General features: G+C 38.7%; 3 protein-coding genes across 3 annotated transcripts; all 3 read left to right on the top strand.

The window, feature by feature from the left end:
• Nucleotides 1-5,942: 5,942 nt before the first annotated feature.
• LOC108205238 (autophagy-related protein 9) lies at nt 5,943-12,142 on the top strand. The gene is made up of 10 exons (XM_017375114.2): nt 5,943-6,297; nt 7,263-7,905; nt 8,115-8,435; nt 8,661-8,883; nt 9,260-9,439; nt 9,531-9,737; nt 10,486-10,563; nt 10,646-10,716; nt 10,848-10,958; nt 11,088-12,142. Exons 2-10 carry the CDS (start codon nt 7,331-7,333, stop codon nt 12,046-12,048), a joined length of 2,727 nt encoding a protein of 908 aa, XP_017230603.1. The 5' UTR covers nt 5,943-6,297; nt 7,263-7,330; the 3' UTR covers nt 12,049-12,142.
• Nucleotides 12,143-13,412: 1,270 nt separating this feature from the next.
• LOC108199188 (hyoscyamine 6-dioxygenase) lies at nt 13,413-15,363 on the top strand. The gene is made up of 4 exons (XM_017366927.2): nt 13,413-13,764; nt 13,839-14,077; nt 14,350-14,665; nt 14,744-15,363. The coding sequence occupies exons 1-4, from the start codon at nt 13,552-13,554 to the stop codon at nt 14,975-14,977; spliced, it is 1,002 nt and encodes a 333-aa protein (XP_017222416.1). The 5' UTR covers nt 13,413-13,551; the 3' UTR covers nt 14,978-15,363.
• Nucleotides 15,364-16,579: 1,216 nt separating this feature from the next.
• On the top strand, nt 16,580-18,160 carry LOC108198177 (hyoscyamine 6-dioxygenase-like). The gene is made up of 4 exons (XM_017365948.2): nt 16,580-16,869; nt 16,958-17,208; nt 17,308-17,623; nt 17,702-18,160. The coding sequence occupies exons 1-4, from the start codon at nt 16,660-16,662 to the stop codon at nt 17,954-17,956; spliced, it is 1,032 nt and encodes a 343-aa protein (XP_017221437.1). The 5' UTR covers nt 16,580-16,659; the 3' UTR covers nt 17,957-18,160.
• Nucleotides 18,161-18,713: the final 553 nt, after the last annotated feature.

Below are 18,713 nucleotides of genomic sequence, written 5' to 3'. Positions count from 1 at the left end.
TGCAAGACCTGTCTGAGAGGGAAGGATGTTCGTACTTCAATCTTGTGAGCCTGAAAGTAAGGCCTTAATTTGCGGGAAGCCAAAATTAGTGCATAGGCTAACTTTTCCATGTTTGAGTAGCGGGTTTCAGCATCAAGTAATCTCTTGCTCACATAGTATACTGGCTGTTGGGCTTGCTCTTCCTCCTTGATCAGGACGGCGCTAATTGAGAACTCGGAAACCCCTAGGTAAAGGATCAAGGCTTCACCCTCCGTTGGTTTGGCCAACAGTGGCGGGCTTCCAAGTTGCTCCTTCAGCTTCAGGAAAGCAGCCTCACATTCTGTTGTCCATTCAAATTTTTGCCCCTTTTTTATGGCTGCAAAAAATTCTCTACATTTGTCTGAGGATTTTGAGATGAACCGGTTTAGGGCGGCAACCCGGCCTGTAAGGCATTGCACCTCCTTTATATTCCTAGGCGACCTCATTTCAATTAAGGCCTTGATCTTCGCAGGGTTAGCTTCGATTCCCCTGTGATTGACAATGAAGCCCAAGAACTTGCCGGATTCAACCCCGAATACGCATTTTTGGGGATTCAACTTCATCCTGTAATCCCTCAGTATGTCGAACATCTCTGATAAGTGTGTAACATGATCGTAAGCTTCCTTTGATTTTACTAACATGTCATCTACATACACTTCCATAGTTCTTCCAATCTGATCTTTAAACATCTTATTGACCAGCCTCTGATATGTAGCCCCAGCATTTAGTAACCCAAACGGCATGCCTATATAGCAATAAAGCCCCCTGTCGGTGATGAAGGAGGTGTGTTCCTGATCTGGCTCGAACATGGGGATCTGATTGTAGCCCGAGTAGGCGTCCATGAAGCTTAACAGTGCATGCCCCGCAGTGGAATCCACCAATTGGTCAATTCGAGGGAGCGGGAAGCTGTCCTTAGGGCAAGCCTTGTTCAGATCAGTAAAGTCTATGCAAGTTCTCCACTTTCCGTTAGGTTTTTTCACCAACACTGGGTTTGCTAGCCACGTAGGGTAAAAAGCTTCTTTCACTAGGCCTGCCTTCAATAGTCGGTCTACCTCTTCTTGAAGAGCGGTAGCCCTTTCCCCACTAATTGGTCTTCTCTTCTGTCTGACTCCCTTCCTGTCTGGGTCAATATTGAGGTGGTGGCACATGACTTCTGGATGAATCCCGATCATATCCGAATGGTTCCAAGCGAAGACGTCCAGATTATTCTTTAAGAATGCGGTCAGGGTTTCCCTTAGGTCCGGCCCCAACTGTTCCCCAATTTTTAGTTCTTTAGTGGGGTCGGACTCATCCACCAAGATGGACAGGGTATCCCCAGCCGCTCCAGTCTTCACCTGGGTTTCCGGCATCCTTGGGTCGAGGTCGATCTCAACGGTAACCTCTTTGTTGCCACCCTCATGGGGTTGCGTACCCAGGATTTCATGAATGGGAAGCCGTGTTCGGTTTCCGAGTTGATAGGTTACCATAGCACTATTGAAGTCACAAGGTGCCTCGCACTCCTTTTCTTGCTCTTCATTTCGGGGCAGTTTTTGACCATCCCCTTCAAAGTCACTGTCAGTAACATCTTCCACAATCCCTTCTACCAGGGTTTCAGCTGTATCAATATTTTTCATTGGGAGTGTATCTGCGGGTGCAAGCCCTTCATGCACGGCATGCGAGGCTTCTAGATAAGGATCTTCCCCCGGATGTTGCACGATAATCACCATGTTGCAGGTTGCTTTCACAAACTTTATTAAAACCCTTCCCTGAGCCTTGGTCTCAGGTTCCTCTTCTATATCCACTTGCTTGTAACAGCTCTCCGGGATGTCTTCATCCATTTGCTGGGCTTCTTTACAGGCTTTTACTGCGGACCTCAAGGCCTTGCTATAACATTCCCGGGAGTCAGCCTGACATCCTCGTACACATCCTACCCCATTGGGGGTTGGGAACTTCATGGATAGGTGGTATATTGAGGTTACAATCCGCATGTCCCTTAAAATAGGTCTGCCCAGGATCCCGTTATAGGAGATGTCTTCGTTCACTACCATGAACTCTGCAACCTGAGTGACAGCTCGGGGTTCCACTCCAAGGGTGATCGGGAGTCTTACCCTTCCAACAATCTGGACAGCATTCCCCGTGAAACCATACAACTCATTATAGCAAGCCATCATATCCTTATCCGCCATTTTCATTCTTTGATACGCATTGTAGGCCAAGATATTGACAGAGCTTCCGTTATCGACGAGGAGCCTGTGTACATTGACATTTCCGATCACGGCTGTTACCACCAGGGCATCGCTATGAGGATGGTGTACCGCGCGTGCATCCCCCTCAGTGAAGGTAATGTCCATAGTCTCCCCTTTGAACATTTTGGGAGGCCTTTCAGACAGATGGCACACATTGGTTAAGGGCGGCCCTCGGGCTTCCCGTACATATCTCTTCATAGCACTGCGTCCCTGGCCTCCCACAAAGGGCCCTCCGATGATCATTCGTACACTACCAGCACGGGTGTTACGGTTGGCTTCCTGGTTATTTGCCCTTTCAGCTTTCTTTTCCTTATATTTCTTAGCCTCTTGGGCTACAAACTCCGTCAGATATCCTGTTCTGATAAGATCCTCTATGTGGTCCTTAAGATGAATACATTCCGCCGTGTCATGTCCGTTCAAATCGTGGAAAGCACAATATTTTCCCTGATCTTTCTTTCCAGGGGGTCCACTTCGAAAGGGCTTCCGGAAGAGTCTCGCCTTGTCTCCGACCTCAAAAATGTGATCTATAGAGGCCGTTAGTGGCGTGTATTCGTGGTACCTCGCTTCTCTTGTCTTCCTCACTGTCAACCTTGACTTGTCGAAGCCCTGCGTGCTGGTTGTGTTCACTGTAATGGGCGAGGTTTTGCCATCCCGACTCGAGGGCTTTTCACCAGCAGGCCTTGCGTAGGGATTCCTCTTGTAGGTGTTCCTCCTATCTGGGCTGTAAGACCTATCCCTCTTGTTTTTCCAGCTGCTACGGCTTTCAGACTTTGACTCCTTCTTCAACTTGGCCAGGGATTCCTCTATCACCTTATGGGGTTCAGCCCTAGCAAAGAAGTCAGCTAGGGTCTCAGGTTCCCGCCCTTGCAACTCCTTCCAAAAGTCTGTTCCAGGCCTTACCCCCGCTATCAAGAAGTTCTTCAGGGTTTCCTTCGAAGTTGGCCTAACCCGGGGTACCTCTGCGTTGAAGCGCTTAAAATACTCCCTCAATGTCTCATGTTCCTTTTGCTTAATATTGGCCAGAGTGTTGGCAGGTGGGGCGTATGTGACGGAAGCCCTGAATTGTCCCACAAACAGTTCGCACATTTTCCTCCAAGAGCTGATGGAATCAGCGGGAAGCCTCTTGAACCAGTGATGAGCGTCATCCCTGAGGGTTGCAGCCAACAAGCGACATTTTGTGAGGTCCGGAATCTGGTAGACCTCCATCTCAGTGTCAAACCGGCTAAGATACTCCACGGGATCCGTGGTTCCGTTAAATCGCAGGTCGCCAACCCCCCTGTAGATGCGAGGTAGGGGTGACTCCCTAACCTTCTTAGTAAAGGGTGACTTTACGGTAAGCTCGGCTTTCGACTTCTTGTCGGCTTTCACCTTCTTTAGGGCTTCCAGCAGTTCTTCCATCTTGCATTTATTATCCCCATCATCAAGTGCCACCTCATAGTCATCATCCAGGGGCTGGTCTTTCTTCTTGCTCACTTCATTATCATTGTGCGACCCTGAGCTTTCTTCATCGTCATGAATGGAGATAACCTTTGACGGCCTTTGGTTTTTATCCTTCGACCGAGCTTCAGACCCGGGCTTCTCATGTCGCTGACTGGGAGGAGCCCTATGTTGCGAGCCTTCAGGTCCATCCCCGTTAGGGGCCTTGTTGCCAAGCCTGTGCCGCAAGTCTTGCTCGGTCAGTTTCCTCCCAAGGCGGTCGAACACACTAGCAGCCTGTGAGTGCTCTATATCATCCATTTCGGGGTTAGCTTCTTTTTCAGGGTTGCCACCTTCCTTCCTGCCGCCTTCTACCTCAAAATCTAGCTTGGTGGGAGTCACCTTGCTAGCCTTTTTCGACCTTGCTGACTTTCTTTTCAAGGAGGCAATCCTCCTACTCATTCTCTTCATTTTTGCCTTCATCTCCTCGCGGGTTAGTTCTCCGCTTGGAACATCACTTTCATCCTGCGTAGCGCCTTCCGGCGTCTTGGGGTTTTCAGTGTTTTCGGGAATTTCTGACATCTCTCCTCTCTAAGATCAGTAATGCCCTCCTTCTAGCGCCAAAAAGTGTTGTGAGAGGAATTGATACAACACCCCCAGAACCGTATAGCACAATTATAGGGATATCTATTGCAACTACGAAAATCACGGCTAGCTCTTAGGGGCTACCGTTGACATAAACTAACAAAACAAATGAGAAACAAGTGTGTTTAAGGGCTGAGCTTGCAAAGAACCAAACAACGAGGCCGGAATTATGGAATTCCGTCCTGCAATTGCCCGGGAATATCTGTCACAAAGGTTACACGTGCCTCTCTTTAGAGTGTAGAACTCGTGAAAATGATTCTCGTCCCTTTGCAAGGTGCCTACATACCCTATATTTATAGGGATCAAGCCCATGTAGTTCTTGATTTAGGACTCTGAAGAGATAAGCTCTTATCCCCTCTAGTTTGAGATAAAACAGCCTTCTTTCAGTAGTTATCCAGAGGTATCCCACTCCAAGTAGGTCACTTGAAGCCTTCATCTTCAATAGATATCCGAATATATGTGAATTATCTCCTCCGATTATAATTATCTTCATAATAGATGTATTTATCCCTTAATTCGTAGATAAATAATAGCTGATACACTCCCAATATGTCTCCAATTCGTCCTCCTAGAAACAAGGAAGAAGAGTCCTGCTTGGAGTCTGCCTGCCATTCTGCCCAGGCGGCGGAAGTCCTGCCAGCGGCATCCCCTAGCTGCAGCTCCATAACTGCAAGCCAGGATGCACTTAGCGGTAACCCCTAGCAGCGGTAACCCCTAAAGCGCCTTCAGGTGCAACCCCATTATGATGGCAGCCTTCAATGTGCCTCCAATGCAAGTCCATACACCTTCTTGTACATCTTCAACGATCCACCCAGCCATGGCGAAGCCCATTATTCTTAACCAAATGATTCCAATAAGCCCAAGCGAAGCCCAAATAATATGATGGGCTATAAAATAAGTCCAGGGAGATTTTATGGCACAACAATATTTTACTTCACAATTTTTTTATATTTTTATTTTTGAAATGTCAATTCCAAATTTTTATATTTCAAAATTAAAAAATTAAAAAATTTATAAATGAAAATCCACTTTACTTACAATTTTCTTCCATTATACTCCATGCAAGTCTGCGATTTTATGCATTAAATATTTAATAAACACATTATTTATTCACTTTTCTTATTCTCCATCTATTACTTATAAATTTCTCATAGCGGGGCATATAATTTGTAATCTTGACTAACCCTCTAACTATTTGTCTTAAATCTTAAAAAATTTTAACTATCACATATAATATTTAAAAAATTATATATAATTGTCTAAAGTTCTATCCACATCGATAAAATATTTAATTTTAATTTTATATAATAATAATTTAAAATATATAATTATATAGTATTATTGAAAATTGACATGTACCAATATTTGCAATAATTAAAATAATACTTGATAAATCTTGACAGAATTAATAATACTAATCCTAAACTCGTACGAAACGCCGAAACCTATCTATAGTTTAAAATTTATTATTTATATTTAATTTTATTTATTTAGTTTGGTGGATGACATAATTTTTGTCCCGAGCAATTATATATTAATGAATTAAAATTTAATTAAATTATATTAATTTTTAAAAAGCAAAAATAAAATATTTTAAAATAATCAAAAATATGTGCTCAACCCAGAAGTACTCTTTTCATATACACAAACACACCTATTCAGAGAAGAACTCGTAGATTCCCATCTTCACATCTTTCTCTTCCTTTTAAATACTCCAAACTAGTAGCTCCTCAATACATAAACACCTACAAGATTTTTATAATCACAATAGATACACGCATATATAATCAATTTCTCCCACGCAATCAAATACCCAAAAACCCTTCTTTCTTGTTATTTTTTAATCAAAAAATTCCATCTATTTACCAAACAACACAAGAATTACTAGATTATCATCTTATAGTGATTTTTTGATCTGGGTTGTTGAAAAAGGTGCTAAATTTGGTCTTTCTTCTGCTGGGTTTTAGTCTGTCTGGCCTCCAATGGGTTTCTGGTGAGTTTGCTATTTATAGCCTTGATTTTGTGTACATACATGTGTTTATATGTGTTAGATGTACGTGGGTTTTTAAGATATTGTTAAAGTTTTGATTTTTAAGCAGAGAAAATAATGTGGAATCCTTGTATGGTGTTTGTTTGTTTGTGTATTAGTGTATGGATATGTCTTTGGATGAATAGACTCATCCTTGCAAATATTACAAAGTTTTTTTTTAAAAAAAATTGAAAATTATTGATTTATACAGCTGCTTATGTTTGTGATTGCATAAAGATGCAATCTTTGCCTATAATTAGTACACTGACTGTGGAATAAGGCTTACTTCATTCTTTATTCTGGTAAAGGGTTCTTTTTTATAGGTTTTTGTAGCTCAATTAGTACCTTGTTCTTCTTGCAATTAATTGATTCTGAAAATTTCCCTGTTGTCGTGCTTAAAAGTTAAATATGGTTTGTTTACCCTTAGTGGCGGTTCACTATTCTCTCAGCCCTTAAGAACTATTCAGGAGTCTATTTATTTTGGATAAATATGTGTATGCTGCATGACCCCTCAAATAAATACAAATAGCAATCGTAACTTACATGAGACTTCTTCATAGAAGAGTGGTAAAGTATTAATACTACTTTTCTTGTACACTGAATTAGTTGTGGTTGCAAAATGCGGCAGTGAGAAAGAATTAAGCTGCAATTTGCAATTTGAAATTGAAATCCCTAAGTAATTCAAGAAGTTTTTTGCACTTTGCAGCAAACATTTATAGATATATAATATATAATGCCATTGCTTCCATTTCTTTATCTGCTTTGGGTAGTTTTAACTTGAATGTGTATGAATGTTGTTCTAGAGTCTTGGTAATTTTGCTACCCTATGCTTCTTTAGAGTTCATTCTCTAAATCTCATTATATATGTTTCTTTACTTGCCGACTTTTATTTCATGATATTCAAAGTTAACATTTTTTCTGCTTCTCAGCATTTTGCAGTAACCATATCATCTTGGGGAATGGATTGGTTGTACTTGTCTACTGTTAGTTCATTTAAATGATGTTAAGTAGACAAAACGGTGCTAATGCACTTGATATTCTGAGAAGGAAATTGCGTGGGGAATCATCATTAAGAACAAGCTTGCTTGATGACAGTCACGAAATTGAATTGTCCGATTATCATAGAGCACCCAGTTCTGGCAGTGAAAGTCCTTCGGGGCTTCTTAATGGCGATAGTTTGAGTGTGGAACCCATAGCTGATCTGGATTTGTTCTTTGAGAGGCTTTATAGCTACTATTGTGAGAAAGGTCTTCTGTGCATAGTAATAAAGTGGATAGTTGAACTTCTGAGTTTGGGTTTTACAATATGTTTCTCTTGCTTTTTCTTGTTATACGTTGATTGGAATGGTCTTCGCAATGCCAAGTGTGGAATGGTCGCAGTTGAATCTGGAATAAAACCTTGTGACCTGGTGAAGGAAGCTTTCCACGAACATCCATTAATACCATTTACGCTTTCTAAAGCTATTATTGTTGGGTATCTGGGAATCTTCTCCATATACTGGATAATCTGTTTTCTACGTTTTTTTGCACAACTGAAGGAAATTCTGAAAATTCGTCAATTTTACTACAACAGGTACTGATTTTTTTTGATTCTTTTGCACTTATTTTGTTATTTCAAAGTATTTAGTAGCTTGAAACAATTTATATATTTTAGGGCAGTGGTGATTTTCTCTAATATATGTTGGTCATTCCTAGCAACCTTATATTTGGTTGCATATTGATTACTTAGTGGGGAAAACCAAATGACGGATTCATTATAATGATTTCCTACTACTTGTGCAGTCTCTGTATTACAGACAATGAGATGCAAACCATGCAATGGGCGTCTGTTCTTGAAAAAGTTGTTCAGTTGCAGAACTCGCGACAATTATGTGTAGTCAAGGACCTATCTGCTCATGATATTGTAATGCGATTGATGAGGAAGGATAACTACTTGATTGGAATGCTCAACAAAGGAGTGCTTTCCTTTCCAGTATCCAAGTGGGTTCCAGGAGCTGGTCCAATTGTGAAATCTGGTCCAATGGGTACGCAACAACGTATTATATTGACAAAAATCCTGGAATGGACCCTAAAGTGGTGCATATTACAGAGCATGTTTGACAGGTGTGTTGTATTCTCCCTTCCATGTGGGCTGACATATTTTGTATATAACTATCAAAGTGATTCTATTACAATACTCTCCCTGTTATAGAGAACTCTAGTAGGACTATGTGTGAGTGTTTTAACACGTATATCACGCATGAAGCCAATTCACAGCATTCATAATAAATTACCTTCCCCCATTTGCTGTGTTCGCTTACGTGTTCTCTATATGGATTTTATTTGCAGAAACTTCTGTGTTAGGAGGGATTTCATTTCCGATCCTAAAACATTGAAGAAAAGGCTGTTCATAGTCGGTGTCACAGTGCTAGTTCTTTCCCCCTTTATTGTCATATTCATGCTGGTGTATCTCTTCCTGAAGCATGCAGAACAGTTCTATAATCATCCCAGTACCGCATCGTCTCGAAGATGGTCAAATCTTTCAAAGTGGATATTAAGGGAATTCAATGAGGTTAGTTTTTGCCAATAAGACTATAGATATATGGATCTGCTTAAATATGTGGCTTTTTACTTTCTGTGCGTGTGTTAAAGAGAGTGAGTGCCTGCGTGGACATATTTGGCCGAGTAAAAGAGTAGTAGGAGTATTTTCTACCATATGTGTTTAATCCTCTTTTAACTGTTTGACAACTAAAAATGAGGTTTTAGGAGGTTCTTATCGACTTTTATATTAAGTAATAGTTCAAATCAAGAACGACGCAAGCAGATCTTGACTAGATTGAAAACCTTATTTCTGCACTGCTATTTGAGCTTTGAAATATAAATATATTTAATTGTTTTGCATATCTTGAGTAGATCTGAATCGATAATTTGCTTTATTTTCATTACAGGTTGACCATTTGTTCAAACACCGGATAAATGGTAGTGTAGTACATGCTTCTGAATATCTAAAGCAGTTTCCTTCTCCTGTATTATCGATCATTGCCAAGTTTATATCATTTGTTTCTGGTGGATTTGCTGCTATATTGATCATCATTGCGTTTCTGGAAGAGTCTCTATTGGAAGGCCATGTAATGCATTCTATACAAGATCATTTTGTTTTCTTTAGATCTATATTTACCTTGAGATCTTATATTAAGGTATTTCTAATGGTCATTTCAGATTTTTGGTCGCAATTTATTCTGGTATGCTGCTGTGTTTGGAACCATAACAGCCATAAGCCGGGCTGCAGTATCAGATGATCATCTTGTCCTTGACCCACATGGTGCTATGTCTTTAGTTGTCCAGCATACACATTATATGCCAAAGAGATGGCGCGGCAAAGAGAATTCCAATGATGTCAGGGTCGAGTTTGAGACTTTATTTCAGGTAAGTTATGCTGAAAGTGGTGTTTTGGAATATAAAGCCATATATCTGCTTAATTTATTGAATTATATATTATGAAATTTAAAATTTCAGTGATCAAGTCTGATTGGTTGATAACTTGGTGCTTGCATATAATTACTAAAATTAGTTTTTCCAGTCACATAACTTTCGCCCGCCTGCACATACACATATACTGTTCTGGATGTCTGACCTTAAGAACATCGGTCTGATCTGTGAATACATGTCTTCACACAAAATAAATGGGCAAGAGAATACAACTTTATGCATAACTTAAGTGGTAGATTTTGTGGGATTTGAAGCTTCTGATTTTTTTTTCAATCATTTTCTGTTAAAGTTGGGTGCGTAGGTAGTTATATTACTGGGGTTTGTATTCATGTCTTATGCGAGTATAGTATATTTGTGGTGGGGCATATGTTAACAGCAATAGCTTACGTGAGCTTTAGCTTCTGTCGTTGTCCTGATCTAGTAGTAAGTGTACTGAGGTAAGTACATAAGTATGACATAATAGCTGAGATCACATCATTGAGCTGCACCTCTCCCGTCCTGTCTTCTAGCTCTTCCCGTACCTTGTATTGTCCTTCTATGTTCTTTAAGTCTCTCTGTTCTTCCATATGTGAAATTTAGCCCAACTCGTAAGCTCTAACTGAGGCCTGACAGAGAGCCTTAATGACTAATCTTGTTGAGGTAGAATTGTGTATTGACTCGCATTAATGAGCTTTTTTTGATGCAGTATACTGGAATGATGTTACTGGAGGAGATGGCTTCCATTTTTTTAACTCCTTATCTGCTTATATTTATTGTACCGGAGGTAAATATTTTACATCTAATATAATTTGTCTGTTGCACCATTGAATTTATATATTAACTTTAAAGCTGTTTTCCCATTGCAGAGAGTTGATGACATTCTGCAGTTTATTGATGATTTTACAGTGGATGTTGAAGGTGTTGGTCATGTATGCAGGTAATTTTGAGGACTTCTCATATGCTTTATTCCAAGCAATTTCCTACTCGGCTCAGAATTTTTCACCACCTTCTTAGAGATTTTACCTACCTATATGTGTTTGTAATGCTTCTAATCTCATTATGTTGCAGCTTTAGTGCCTTTGACTTTCAAAACCATGGAAATATCAGGTATGCTTCACCATACAATTCAGCTCGAGTGCAAAGGAGCTCCCAGGGAAAATTGGAGAAATCATTCTTGAGGTAAAGTTATTGGCGCCAGTATCTATCTATTTATATATCAAAATATTACACCTCTAAATTCTATCACTTACACTTATCTGGCAAAAATGTAATATCTAATTTTATTAAATCTCTTTAATATGCATGTAGCTTTCAGAGTAGCTATCCTTCATGGGAGCCTAATAGTCAAGGAAAGCAACTTATCTCTACACTAAAAGCTTTCAGGGAACAAAAGTTGCGAGTCCAGGAACGAATTCATCCATATTTGCCCCCTAGAATGCAGCAATGGAGTCCAGAGACACGAGTCCATGGTGATTTGAACAATGTTTTTACAAGAGAAGCGTTTCACAATATTCAGGAAAGGGGTTATCAGTTAGGTTCTGTGTGGTTATTTAATTCTGAACTAAAGAATTATTTAAATATTCTTGAGTGGTACTATACATCTGGACCCCATCTGGCAAACGAGGCTGAAAGAGGCTCTCCATCAAGATCATCTAATGTTGCTGAAAGCACAAGATTCTTCTGGATGCCACCCGACGTTAGACATAATGAAGCAACAGATGAGGAAAACTGGGGGCAATTTTTTGACAATGACAGATCACAAAGTCCTTTGGAAGCTTCCACTGCAGCTCCTCTCTTCCATGGAAGTGTACTACACCACGACGACTCTGTCAACACAGCAGAACACCCCAGTAGTAAAAGTCATTGGTGGGCTAGAAGTGATGCACAAGGCAACAACCGACATACAAGCTTCTTAGAACCTCCGGCCTTCTACCGCAACACAGATACTTTTCATAATAACGCGCAGACTAGCTTCCTGGAACTTCCAACCTTTCATCGCAACACAAATGCTTATTATGATAACAACCCGCAGACTAGCTTCTTGGAACCTCCAACTTTCGACAGCAACCCAGATACTTTTGATGATAATATGTTTGGTAGCAGCATAGTACAGGAAGACCAAGACCGCTCTGGCTCGATGAGGAGCTCTAATAGGTCCCATTCAATTTACATTGGCGACATAGATGAAGGGCAATTTAATCTCCCATTTGATGATATTTATAGTAGACATTCTACTAGTCCTGAATTAGATCCCTCAAACCTTCTGTGAATAATTGCCGTTCTCAATCTAGCTTTAGGAAAGCGTTTCCTCTTCTTGTACATGGTTTTTAATTATGCAACTCCGATAGCTTTTCTTTGCTCAACGGAATCCAACATTCTTTCTTGTATATAGTTAACTACTCAGGGGACTCCGGGAGTGCACTCTACTTCTGTTGATGATGTAAAATAACTAATCCAAAAATTAATGGGTAAAATGGCTAATTCATAACGAAGCTGCTTAAAAACTTGCAGTTTGGTCATGGAGTTGAAAAAGCTTACAGTCAACTAATGAAGTATTAAAAAACTTGCATATCAGTAATTGACGTTAACTCTGTTAAAAACTCAACGGAAATAAGCTCTTTCAAAAACATCACTGGACGAAGAACAATACTGCAAATACATCATTCCAAACATAATAATCATCCTCCCCCCTGCAGTTACAATAGTAAAGGGATTATCATCCCAACTTCAGTTACAGTCACAAAAAACTAGCATATTGTTGATAGAGGAAACCAAGTTTGCAGTGTCCAAAAAGCACCATATTCCCCACTATCAAATTACAAGTAATAAACACATAATATATACGAATTTAGGGTTTATAGACACATAATATACATACGAATAAAGAGGGTTTACTGAATCAAGAAGAGAATTTGAGAGGAAACTTACTCCATTATGCACAAAACTGAGAAATCGTCGCCGGTGAGTTCAGTTGAGTTCGCTCGCTCGCTCGCTTTCCGCTCAAAAACTCAATCGCCACTGCTATAGTGTAATAAAGTGTTTTAAGTTTTATTTTGTATTTATATTAGATGTAATTAGGCTTGGGTCGGGTCGGTGTAAGCTTGGGTCGGGTCGGGTACACGGGTTTTTAACGGAGACGTTAGAAGTCAAAGCCACTTTAACGTTTGTGTAAGTTTCCACCAGCACGATCGTTCGATTGAAAGTTATTTAAAACAAAGTTATGTGTTTGAAAGTTTTTTTAACTCCATGACCAAACTGCAAGTTTTTAAGCAGCTTTGTTATGAATTAGCCATTTTACCCAAAAATTAATTACTTTAGTTTAACTGAATACATGTTGCCCTGTTGGTTTTTTCATGGTTTCAGTACATTTTTTTTCAATTATGTTGATGTAGTAGTGCAGGTCTTGTTCTTGATTGAGCTTTCATCTTGAGTTGAATGGAATAATTATGCTACCCAATCACAGATTATTACATATATAATAGGATGGTCAACTTTTGCTGATCGAGATTAGTATACACAAATACTGGTTGTTATTCAAGAGTTAGTTAAGTTGTATATTTTAAATACTAGTGGTAGTTGTTATCTAAGAGTTAAAATTGTATAAAGTTCATAGTTTCTTTGGAGTTCATATATGTTCTACAAGTAAAATACAGTTTAAAATATTGGAAAACATATTATTCAATTTGGAAGACATAAATGGACTCCAGGACTTCAATAAAATGATGTACTCTGCGTTTTTTAAGCTGGAGACTGGAGATTTGAACAGGGGAGAATGGAGATGGACAGTACTGCTGCAGCTAATTATGCTTCAAACTGGTTTAATGTTCAAAATGTGCCTAAAAGTTATGTGTTTCCGGAGGAAGTTAGACCTGGGGAACTCCCTCCGGTATGCCACACGCTCCCAGTCATCGACATCACAAAATCTGTACAGGCAGATACAGTTCAACATATCATGAAAGCTAGTAGAGAATTCGGATTCTTCCAGGTTAACTTTTTTACTTTCAACTTATAAGTCATTTACTTCGTGTGTTAAATTTGGTGGACTCAAATTATTTTCAGGTGATTAATCATGGAGTCCCAGCTGAAATACTACTTGACACAGCTAAAGTGTTGAGGGATTTCTTTGAGATGCCTGAGAAAGAAAGTAGCGATTCCGGTGGCAAGCGTAATTGGGTGTACGGTGGCAGCACTAGCTTCACCAGAAATGGATTCGATTTATGGAGAGAAAATCTAAAACACCCTTGTTATCCTTTGAAGGACTGCATGGAACATTGGCCAGAAAAGCCAACCGGATATAGGTAATATAATACTGCCTTTTAGAACTCTACTTTCATTACCACGTCTCCAGTCCTGAGGTTCACAGGCCCTAGTCAAAATCGGTTTATGACTTGTGAGGTACTTTGCATTTTCTACAAATTTATATATAGTTGATTCTGAAATTTCGGAATCCTAAACTTTTGGTGGCCTTAGTTCAGCTAAGAATAATAATTGTACACACCTGAAGACATTTCACATGTCATTGAACTAGTTTGTGGATGAATTGTTAGTAATACATGTACATGAATCTCAGGGAAGTTGTTTCAACATATGTGACAGAAGTGAATAAGTTGGGTAATACTATTCTTCAGCTGATTTCCAGAGGCTTGGGACTTGAAGTGGGCTACTTTGATGGAATTAGCGGAGTTGAGATACTGTCAGCCAATAATTATCCGCCATGTCCTGATCCGAGTCTGACATTGGGAGTTCTCAAACACCATGACCCTAGCCTCATTACCATTCTTTACCAAGGGAATGTTCCTGGCCTTCAAGTCCTGAAAGACGGGGTCTGGATCAGTGTTGGGGCGATTCCAAATGCATTTGTTGTTAATATTGGAAACCAGTTAGAGGTGATCAACATTGCAGCTTCTATTAGTGAATAGCTCTGTAGTAATATTGAGTTGAATTAATTTAATTTGTGGGTGCAGATTATCAGTAACGGGATAGTAAGAAGTGCTTTGCATCGAGCTGTTACAAACTCGAGTGAAGCCAGGCTTAGTATTGCAGCTTTTATCAACCCTTCTCCAAATTTCATTGTGGAACCTGCACAAGCTTTGGTCACTGAACTCAGTCCAGCTCAGTACAAGCCAACCTTGTACAAAGAGTTTGTGAATGGCACCAATGCTTTTGGTCCTCATACGAAGGCTATGCAGAGGGCATGACGCGATTTAATAAGCCATACATGATAGATGTTGTTAATCCCATGGTTTCTGCACTTTTTTTTATAAGGTCATACCAGTCAGATAAGGATTAATTACCCATGGATTAGCTTAGCTAGATCACTGCATTTAAAAAATATAAATTAATTATGTTTTTGAAAAGAACTAGCTAGCTCATGAACAGGTCCAGAATACCTACCGCAGGGGTACAACGTACAAGAGCTCAACCACCGCACCAACACTTTATTGGAGACAGTACAAATCTTGCTTCGGTCGAGTACTTGTAATCAAAAATGGCGACAGTACAAATCTTGCTCCGATCGAGTTCTTGTAACCAAAAACAATACTACTATAAGGCTGGAAGTTAATCAAAGTCCAAACATTATCGTTTTGCAACTAAAAGCTAATCAAATCCCAACATTAACATTTTGCGGGACCAATATCCAAAAAACAAATATTTACTGGTACAAAATGTAGAATAGAATATGGAAGAGATGGCTTATGAGTATATACAGTATGAGCCATGTGACAAATAGCTAACAATTGAAATTCGTAAATTTTTTAATTCAGTCCCCAACCTTTGCCTGCATTATAAAAATGTCTAGGTAAACATAATAGTCATCGTTACATAACTAAACAGATTTTAAATTAGATGGGTCCATCTTGAGAAAGAAATTGCAGTACTAAAAAAGCATGTTAAACATCAATGAGGATATAAATATTGGCAAATGGACAAAGCAATGACATTATTAATAAGCATAGCCTTAGAGCTCAGAGCGTCTAAATTTGATTTATAATGATTATTTTTGTATTATAAATGATTTATAACTTAATAAATATATAATCATAGTAATAAATTTGATATTAGTTATTTGAGTGGTGAAATTAAGTTTCATTAAAAAATATTAGTAAAACAAAAAGTGGTTTGAAAAATACATCCCATCAACTTGTGATTTTAAACTTTAGTTAACTTATGATTTATTTCTGAGAAGTAAGCTGGGTCATAACATCCGGTTCAAACACTCATGGATATTCCAGGTCCTGACGGGCTTTTAAGAATCAAAGAAGAATTAACGATCTATTGAAATCCCAGTTTCAATACTGCAAGTTACTCATTGTAACAACTACAAATCTTTGTGTCTGAGAGAGCGTGCATAAGTCGCTGCTAATTAACGAAAGATATTACCAATCGGCGAAGATCATCCTTAGGATTTAGTAAATAATTAATCGCTAATCATCAAAAATCCAAGAAAAAAATATATTGGTCCCCTATGACTGAAGAGTGTTTTACTATAAACATAGCAGTCATTCTCACTAATTAAACAATAATACAACTTGCCATTTAATAAACAAGTTAGAGCCTGTTTGGCTGATTTTAAAATTCTTATCGTGGTGATAAGCTGAAAGTTTAAAATATTTGTTTGAGTAATTTATGGGTAATTAAATATTTAATAATAAAAATAGAATTGATTTATGAATAACTTATGACTTATGGCTTTAAGTCAGTTTTTGACTTATTTTTGATTTTAAGTCAGATTTGTGACTTATTACACAAACATATATTTTTCAGATTAAAGTCAAACAATTTTAAGCCTGACTTAGAGCCTAGACAAACAGACTCTTAATCACGTAGTATGATAGCATGATCATCAAGTAAGAGCCTGCTATTGTTCTGAAGTGATCTTATGTCTCAGTCAGAGTTGCTGGTTTCGAGCTGGTGCAAAAATGCCAAGTCCCTGCCTGCAGATTATATAATGCCACCTGAGAAAAGAGTCACTGATTTTACGGTTTCTAAAGAAATTCCAGTTCTTGATTTAGAACACGAAGCTGGCCCTGGTAGATCAGCTCTGATCCAGCAGATTATCAAGGCAAGCCAGGAGTTTGGGCTATTTCAGGTACTTTTAAATATCATGCAAGTCTGCAACTATAATTCTTCACCGATATGAAATTAATTTACGTCGTTATTTATAAAATTCCAAACAGGTGATTAATCATGGAGTATCAGACGAGTTGATGCATGAGACAATGAGTCTCTACGAGGAATTCTTTAACTTGCCAGTTGATGATCAAGAAAAATTATTTTCGGATGATTTTTTTAGTAGTGTTAGGCTGTACACAAGTGGCTATAATTATGCTAATGAGGATTTTCATCTTTGGAAAGATACTCTGAAACACCTTACTCACCCTCTAGAGGATGTTGTTCAAGGTTGGCCTGATAAGCCATCGCGATACAGGTGATCCAATATAAAGGCATTTTGCAATTCGTTTTCTTTCTACGTGCATTATTTGATATGAATGGTGTATTACTCTGTTTTCTACTGGATTATCTTCAGAGAAGTGATGACGAAATATTCAGTGGAAGTGAATAAGATGACCACCAGGATTCTGGACCTCATCTGTGAAGGACTTGGGCTTGAAGAAGGGTTTTTCAGAGGCGAAATGACCAAAGGTATAGGAATGGTGATCAACAATTATCCACCATGTCCGGAACCAGATTTGGCCATGGGAATACATCCGCACTGTGATCCTTATATCTTAACCATAATTCAGCAACAAGTCTATGGGCTTCAGATAAAGAAAAAGGAGCAATGGATAGGTGTGGAACCAATCCCGAATGCATTCGTTATCATGATACCTTACCAACTACAGGTGAGTTAGGTTGATTGTTTTCTGAAATGAAATCTTTAATTTTTTTCTAAACTTTTTCAGTTCTGTGATATTACATAGGTCATCAGTAATGACAAGCTAAGAAGTTGTGAGCACCGGGGAGTGACAAATTCAAGTACTGCTCGGATATCAATTGTCACCTTCTGTGGTCCTTCTAAAGATTGTGAAATTGGACCTGCAAAAGAGCATGTTAGTGCTTCCAATCCACCACGTTTCAAGAAGTATAAATACTTGGATTTTCAGATCAACTATCTACATCAGTTATCCAAGAAGAACCTCTGCAATGAAACAGCACTAGGGCCTTATCTCCTCTAGGTCTTTGTTTATCAAAAATTCAATACATCAACAGACTTGTGTTGTGTGTGTGTCTGTGTCTTTGTTTTCAAGTCTCTAAGCTAAAGCTTAATTACTGCTAGAGAAGTCTGCTGATTTGATGTATCTACATATCTGCATGTTGTAACATATATTTACAGTTTGTAATCCAACATGAAATGAAGTGTTCTCTTCATTAGAATGTAATGCTTGTCATCTGATTTCTTATCAATAATTATGGTCCATTTGAGAACCTGGATTTCATTTGAAATTCTTAATTTCAACAAATAGCCTATTTGAGAATATGGATTTGGACTTCATTTGAAATCCAAGACATTCAAATATTAGTATAAACTTGAGAATTTGACATGACCACGTTTGAAGAATTACCTAATTATGAAGAATTTCTGTCCACTTTAAATAGTCCTTCAAAATACAGCTTAAAAAAGGCTGGATTACCTAATTATGAACACAAAATTACTGCTAAACTAAGAATTTCACCAGCTTAGTCCAAGGAATGATGTTGCTGGGCAGTTCTTGATCAGATAAACAGTTTATATGCCTGTCCGATTAGCAAGCTAGTCCGGGAACATCTTGGTTCATGATTGAACTGGTGCAAATAGAGTTTTTTTAATCAGTGATTAGATACACTGCAAGTTAATCAAGACTAACGACAACGTCTTAGAGGACCATTAGCTAAATAACAAACATGTAATTGTACAATCATAAGATCATAATCTTTGAGAGATATTGTATTTAA

This window comes from Daucus carota, chromosome 1, assembly GCF_001625215.2.
Source record: "Daucus carota subsp. sativus chromosome 1, DH1 v3.0, whole genome shotgun sequence".
Classification (NCBI taxonomy): domain Eukaryota; kingdom Viridiplantae; phylum Streptophyta; class Magnoliopsida; order Apiales; family Apiaceae; genus Daucus; species Daucus carota.
Note: the sequence above shows the minus strand (reverse complement) of the source record. Positions and strands in the feature narration are given on the sequence as shown.

Excerpts from the sequence above, each read along its gene's own strand:
- LOC108205238 (XM_017375114.2), top strand. The coding sequence starts at position 7,331 with ATGATGTTAAGTAGACAAAACGGTGCTAATGCACTTGATATTCTGAGA. Across the intron at positions 8,884-9,259 it reads TATTAAGGGAATTCAATGAG|GTTGACCATTTGTTCAAACA; the intron begins GTTAGTTTTTGC and ends TTTTCATTACAG. Across the intron at positions 9,440-9,530 it reads AGTCTCTATTGGAAGGCCAT|ATTTTTGGTCGCAATTTATT; the intron begins GTAATGCATTCT and ends TGGTCATTTCAG.
- LOC108199188 (XM_017366927.2), top strand. The coding sequence starts at position 13,552 with ATGGAGATGGACAGTACTGCTGCAGCTAATTATGCTTCAAACTGGTTT. Across the intron at positions 13,765-13,838 it reads GAGAATTCGGATTCTTCCAG|GTGATTAATCATGGAGTCCC; the intron begins GTTAACTTTTTT and ends AATTATTTTCAG. Across the intron at positions 14,666-14,743 it reads ATATTGGAAACCAGTTAGAG|ATTATCAGTAACGGGATAGT; the intron begins GTGATCAACATT and ends TTGTGGGTGCAG.
- LOC108198177 (XM_017365948.2), top strand. The coding sequence starts at position 16,660 with ATGTCTCAGTCAGAGTTGCTGGTTTCGAGCTGGTGCAAAAATGCCAAG. Across the intron at positions 16,870-16,957 it reads AGGAGTTTGGGCTATTTCAG|GTGATTAATCATGGAGTATC; the intron begins GTACTTTTAAAT and ends AATTCCAAACAG. Across the intron at positions 17,624-17,701 it reads TGATACCTTACCAACTACAG|GTCATCAGTAATGACAAGCT; the intron begins GTGAGTTAGGTT and ends GATATTACATAG.